Source organism: Abramis brama (assembly GCF_963993115.1).
Source record: "Abramis brama genome assembly, chromosome: 9".
Classification (NCBI taxonomy): Eukaryota; Metazoa; Chordata; class Actinopteri; order Cypriniformes; family Leuciscidae; genus Abramis; species Abramis brama.
The window spans coordinates 33,182,194-33,189,254 of NC_139971.1; the positions used below are offsets into that span (position 1 = coordinate 33,182,194).

General features: G+C 36.1%; 1 protein-coding gene across 1 annotated transcript; it reads left to right on the plus strand.

The window, feature by feature from the left end:
• Positions 1 to 488: 488 nt before the first annotated feature.
• Positions 489 to 6,801, plus strand: pnp6 (purine nucleoside phosphorylase 6). Its single transcript, XM_084123945.1, has 6 exons — positions 489 to 772; positions 2,419 to 2,588; positions 2,788 to 2,891; positions 3,642 to 3,817; positions 4,077 to 4,267; positions 5,462 to 6,801. The coding sequence occupies exons 1-6, from the start codon at positions 750 to 752 to the stop codon at positions 5,656 to 5,658; spliced, it is 861 nt and encodes a 286-aa protein (XP_083980071.1). The 5' UTR covers positions 489 to 749; the 3' UTR covers positions 5,659 to 6,801.
• Positions 6,802 to 7,061: the final 260 nt, after the last annotated feature.

Here is a 7,061-nt window from a genome sequence, read left to right on the forward strand (position 1 = left end):
TCCACATACACTCTTATTTAAAACAAATCCAAAAAGAGTTTTAAAGCATCACATATTCTGAATTGGATGGGCAACAATTCAAGAATTAACCACTGAAACACCCAAATTGGCCATAGCTAATTTGACCGATCAATGTCCCCTCAATGTCTACAGCCTAGAAACCAATACACTTGTCTGAAGAACGTGTAATACAACATCAAGAGCTTCTTCTAATCTCCAAAGAACCATAACCAACTCAAAACCATTACATTTGTTTAACCTAAGTGGCTTCAAGGAACCAGTGAAGAACTTGGAATGTTCAATGAATGTTAAAGGTTCTTACATCATTGCCAATAAGAACCTTTATTTTTATGTGCAGATGAGGCTGTGGCAAACTCTTTTTTACATGCATAATCTCTGCGCGTGACAAATTGCACTTTAACCGTTTCCCTGGACACTTGAGTTAAACTACAGAGAAGCACGTTATTTCCCCTGCTGTGATGCACCATAGGCTACACGGCTGTGCCGGTCCTGGCAGGATGACAGTTCTCAGGGCTCTTTAACTGCGGGTCAGTGAGCGGCCCATTCTGACAGAAAATTGGATTAGTACAACTAGCCCTGTTTAAGAAACGACTTTTAAGAGGACTCCTCCTTCGTCACGCCACCCTTCCCACGAGAACGTCGGGTGTTTGACCTCTCGCTCAGGTTGTTCTGTATTATTGCTCGTGCCGACAATATCCTGCTCAGTAACTCGATCATCCGCTGCGGACATGTCAACATCCAACGAATGCAGGTAAGGGGAGAAACGAATGAACGCCAGACCTGCCAAATTAATCTCCTACATCATATGAGAATGCTTAAATGAAATCTTAGTGAGAAGAAAAATATGTTAGGCTATTACATTCGTGATAAGTCGCCATGACAACTGTCGCTTTAAATTTCCATCCCATCAAACAAGGCGTTAAATCATAGATCAACCTGAAGTAAATGGTAGATCATTTTAAATAAACCTGTATGATTTACATTCAGGCAGTCTCTGTCCTGACTGTTTGGACGGCGATAGTTTATTTAGCCTATCATATTTCTTCCACTATGCGCCCTCCACTGTAAAAAATAAATAATTTGTTGTCGATTTGATGCTTGAATGAAATTCAACATTTCTAATAACATAAGCTATCTATAAAAGCAGCTACTTGTGATTATGGTTACGTAACCAGAATCCTCCTATTCAGCTTTGGTGGATGTGCTTAGAATAATACGCAGGCTCTTAAAGAGACAGGCTGCGCTATTAAACCTGAGAAAAAAACAGCTATGAAAACTGAAAAAATGAGGACATGGCTGTTCAGTTGGCAGGCCTTTTCAAAAAAACAAACAAAAAAACAAGGCAGAGCTGTGATTGTAAAATAAGAGGTCTATTGTGCATTCTCACTGAGCGTTGAGTCTCGTAGCCTGTGTTTGAATGGAAAGTGCTGATCCCGCAACGCCCTGCAGCACCACGGACAGCGCATGCTTACAGCTCGGCCATTCAGCTCTTCCTAGTTCCTACTCAATATGATTCTTGTTACCTCGTGCCCTACAGCTATGAAAGGCTTTCTGATCATAAATGTGGGCAGTCCAACTATGCAAGCAATTTAGTAAGGATGGGCTTACTGTTTGTCTTTTTTTCAGTTTTAAAAGACTATAAAATAATTCAGATTATGGTGAAATTATAGTTAAATAATGACAGACACTTCTTGAGAACCAGAAAGCATTCTGCGGTTGCTTCCTGTAGTAACTTGCATTGTCATATTGAGTAACTGCATAAAGACAGCAAGTGAATATTTAACCGCCTACTGATTCTTGAACATTAACAGATGCTCTTTATAATTTGCTACAATTAAAAATATAATGGCCGCCCTGCTTTGATAGTTAAGTATCCAGCTAAAAAAACACGATGAGCATAGACCATAGAATATATTTGATTTGCATATAGTTACAACTCAGAAATGGATTTTCTATCAACTGACCGTCCATTAGCTTTGTATGGTAAGAAACATGACTATTTACTACAGTGATTGTTCAGCTAAATGACTGTCAAAGAGAAGAGATAATTCAACATACTTCAACACAATAGCATAACAAATGACAAGGATAAATAATACAATAAAATAAATACAATATAAAAAAACGAAACTTTTTTTGCTGTAGTATATAGGTACTTTTCTTTATCTATTCTGAATGCTGCTGTCAGCTGATTTGTCCTCACTCTCAAAGCAACTTGACTGGGTCATTGCACTTCTTACACTTTCATATTTCATAACCAAGTTATGTTGTGTAGGAACGTAGGTAGGTTAGTCAGACGTTATCCAACAGTACTTTATTGTGACGCGTGTGATTTTAATGCATGCCAGCCCCACCAAAAAATATTAAGCAAAAAAACAATGTTTTGTTTCTGTCTAGCTACAGCTATGAGGAGTACAAAGAAACGGCAGACTGGCTGCTTGCTAACACAGACATCAGGCCCAAAGTGGCAATTATCTGTGGTTCAGGACTCGGAGGTTTGGCTGACCTGCTGGACAACAAGAATGTGTTTCCTTACGACAAAATCCCGCGCTTTCCCCACAGCACAGGTAGGAGACAGATTGCTAAATTCGCATAAACCTTTGGTGTATCATTCATAACCCATTCAGAGAGTATTGTTTCATATTGACTACACAAAAAATGTAAAAATATATAAAAGTCAGTGCTGACGTTTATCGCTCACTGCCATTATTTGATTATTATTTGCATTAACAAACATTAAAAATACACACCCTCATGTCTCTTCAGTGCAAGGACATAAAGGTCAGCTGGTGTTCGGAGAGCTGAATGGGAAGCAGTGTGTTTGCATGCAAGGCCGTTTCCATTTCTACGAGGGCTATAACATTGCCACGGTAAGTTTCATTTTTAAAATCTTAAAAGTATGAGCATTAAACAAAACCAGCACATGCAAAAGCACATGCGTTTGGAATGAAAACACATTGTTAGTTGATATTTAAAAGAATCATCTCATAAGTCAAGAATCATCTCAGTTTTTCTTTTCCTTGAGCAATAATATACCACAACACTAACACAGAGGTTATTCTGCACTTAACCATTGACTTCTCAGTGCTGCTATCAGCAATTTAAGTATAACAGAGAATAGTTAACATTTGACAGCTGACCCAATCGCCTCCTATAAACTTTTACAACACACAACATTCCAACATCTGTGATCAAATAAAAAAAAGAATCAAACAGTGCTTACTCTTTATTGCAGGAGCCAAGTGAAATACTGTATGGCATTATGATTTATGATTCTTCTGTATGTTTTTTATTTGAAAAAGTGTTTAAATAGTGGTAAATATTCTTGCCTGGGTTGTAAAAAAGCAGTCATATGTTTGTTTCTTATTTCTTAATTCAATGCACATGAGGGAATCAATTAAAATGTAGTTTCAAATCACAATTGTCTAGTGAAAATATTTATTTTAAAATGGACAGTTTAGACAAAGCTGAGGGACAGTTAAACTACTATATAGTTTTGATAACTGCATATTAACCACATATATCAATTTAGATTTCAGTCTTTAATTTCCTGTTTCATAAAGATGAGAACAGTTTGTCAAAGCAGCTTTAAATCTCAGGGTTTTCTCCTTCTGTTTTAGGTCACATATCCAGTAAGAGTGTTTTTCCTTCTCGGGATTGAGACTCTGATTGTGACCAATGCTGCTGGAGGGCTCAATTCTACATTTAAAGTGGGTGACATCATGCTTATCAGAGACCATATCAATATGCCTGGATTTGCTGGCCAAAATCCTCTGTGTGGACATAATGAGGAAAGGTGAATTGCTATTTAGTGAATTGAGATACGTTTTATTCAAGCAAACAAGCAAATAGATTTGAGATCCTTTTTTATAATTATGTTTAAAGACGTAGGCTAATTCTACCTAACACCAATATCTTTTTTTATTTTTGTCTCTGTTTTTAACAGTTCAGCTTTGGTTTTGCTATTGGCTTTGCAATATAATCTTACTTGCATTTCTCTAAGGATTTATGCAACCAGTCTAATGATCACTGACATTTGTGTTACGTCCCTGTAGATTTGGAGTGCGCTTTCCCTGCATGTCTGATGCTTATGATAGAGAACTGGCACAGTTGGCCAGGAAAACTGCCCAAGAACTGGGCTGTGCCTCTTTCCTTCAGGAGGGTGTTTACTGCATGTTGGCTGGACCGTCCTATGAGACAATTGCAGAATGCAGGGCTTTACAGCTGCTTGGGGCGGATGCTGTGGGTACGTACTGTACATATCACTTTTATGAAAAATGTCATGAGTGGGCAAGACGTATTATCGCCTGAAGATAAAAACCATAACCATATATCATAATTCCGAGCAAAGGACACCCTTTGAGGGACAGAGCAGGAACCTATTATTATATTGTTTTTCACAAAAATTACTTATTTATGAAGCCCCGAACATGACAGGCCGATAAAAATATATAGGGACCATAAATTAAGAATTAATTCCCAGGATTTCTTAATTCGTTCTCTCAAATGAGTTTTCTCAATTTAAATAAGTAAATTGTGGCCACGTTGGACTAATTCATTCCCTCGTTTTGATTTAACTAAGGGAACAAATTTGTACAACAGGGCCATGATTTAGTAAATCGAGGGAATGAATTGTTCAATCGTGCACACGATTTACTTAAAACAAGAGAACGAATTAGTAAAGTATTTTATCATCAGCACGTTTTACTAATTCGTTCCCTTGTTTTAAGTCGTCAGTCATTGGAATGAATTGTTAATTTGTGGCCACGATAAACATATTTTTCCTGCATCTCATGTACGGGGCTCCATACTTATTAGTTATAAATTGTATAATTAATTATCATAATATAAAATGAATTATATTATATAAATTCATAAATTATTATAAATTATAAATTACTTCAAAATGAATAATACTTATATATATTGTAGTTTTTACTTTAAGTACAGTATATATATTATTTTTCTTTATATTCCTCTTCTGCTGCAAATTATTGTTTGACCTTAAAGTAATTTTAAAATGAAATAAACTAGATGAAAATAGAAGATTTTTTTTTTGAAAGAAATTGACATTTTTATTCAGCAAGGATGTGTTAAATTGTTGATGCATATCTAATGTTATAAAAGATTTCTATTTTAAATAAATGCTGTTCTTTTGAGCTTCCTATTCATTCTCTTTTTATTCCAAATATGTATCACGGTTTCCACAAAAATATTAAGCAGCACAACTTTTCTCAACATTGATATTAATAATAATAAATGTTGCTTGAGCACCAAATCAGTGTATTAGAATGATTTTTGAAGCATCATGTGGCACTGAAGACTGGAGTAATGATGCTGAAAATTATTATTTTAAATTATAATAATATTTCTACTATTTTTGCTGTATTTTCGTCAAAAAAATGCAGCCTTGGTGAGTGTTGTGTTTCTCTGTAATTAGGTATGAGTACCGTTCCAGAGGTGCTGATCGCTCGGCACTGTGGGATGCGTGTGTTTGGACTCTCCCTAATTACCAACAAGGTAGTGACTAACTACGACAGCAAGGAAAGGGCTAATCATGAAGAGGTCCTGGAAACCACCCGTATGCGAACCCAAGTCCTGCAGAAGATAGTCAGCAATTTAGTGACAAACATGTAGCAGAAATCTTGCAGCTGCTCTTGAAATACTTCCACACAGATTTGCACTTCCACCCAGACAGTTTGACCATGTAGAATGACATAGTGTCCTCCTTGATACTTCTCATGTATCTTATTCAGGATTCAAGTAAATTTATGAACTTCGCAGTGCCTCAAGACTCTCTAAATGGAAATTTAGGCTAGGTTCATTTTGTTTACTTTTGACATTGTCCTCAAATAACATCGGTATTAATATGACACGTATACTGTGTGATGCATACACATGTTTCCTGAAATGAAAGTTAAGAACAACTGAAATTAGCAGTGTTACATAACTATTAGCATTCCTGTCACTATGTCTTGAAAAAAGAGTTAAAGAACAAACATACATGAAAAGGGACAAACACAGACTTGCACTCTAATACAGTGATACTGCCACGGTGACACAACCATCTGTCAGCCCATCGTCACCAGATCAGCACGCTCCACCCACTCGTTCACTCTCCCCAGATTACTGATTCAACGCACATGCACCTCCTTATCAACCTGCACTATATACCTCACACAACCTACACACCATTGTCTGGTCTTGTCTAACCACGTACAGACTCATCTCTTGCTGCAACTCCCGTTTGTCTTCTGTCTTCTGTCTTCTGATCCCGAGCCGTTGTGTGTGTGTTCAGTCTGTACCATCCTTCAACCACCTGCACCTGTGATCATCATATTCCACCCAGCTAAGTCACAGTGCAACTGCTTGAACTTCACATTCTCTGCATCCTATTAATAAACACTTTTTATACGATCACCTTCTCTTTCATTGTGTGACAGATGCAGTCCTTTTCAACTGTATTAAAGGGAAATTGGACTAAATGAGAAGGGCAGTTACAGTACAATCAATTATTAAAATATCAATTAATATATTAAATAAGCACGTTTTATCTTTTTAGTTTTATAAACTTGTCTGGATGTAGAAATTCACATGTAAAATAATGTTGAAAAATCTCTTTACAAAGTTTTGTGATACTTTATAGATTTTAAATTTTATAGTAATGTTATTTATTTTACTATGTACTTGATTTTGACTCAAATGTGACAATATTAGAATTTTTTCTAATAGAAAGTCCACTTTAAAATAAGATAATAAAGATTGTTTGAACAACCGAAATGATGTATGGATCGAATGTCTGCAGGTAAATTATTCCAGTCTATTGGTGCTTTAAACATAAATGCTCTTTTGCCAATTATTTTTTTTTTTTTTTTGCACGAGGAACAAGAAAATAAGTCTGGACAGAATGCCTAACTTGGTTGTTTGAAGAAAAGGGTACAAAGTATTGTTGTAGATAACTAGGATAATCAAAATAAATACATTTAAATATAAATTGAAGCCAATGAATCTGCTTTCTCACACACAAAGATGACCACTGG

Coding starts and splice junctions, on each gene's coding strand:
- pnp6 (XM_084123945.1), top strand. CDS start 750: ATGTCAACATCCAACGAATGCAG. Junction 3,818..4,076: donor TGTGGACATAATGAGGAAAG/GTGAATTGCTAT, acceptor ACGTCCCTGTAG/ATTTGGAGTGCGCTTTCCCT. Junction 4,268..5,461: donor GCTTGGGGCGGATGCTGTGG/GTACGTACTGTA, acceptor CTCTGTAATTAG/GTATGAGTACCGTTCCAGAG.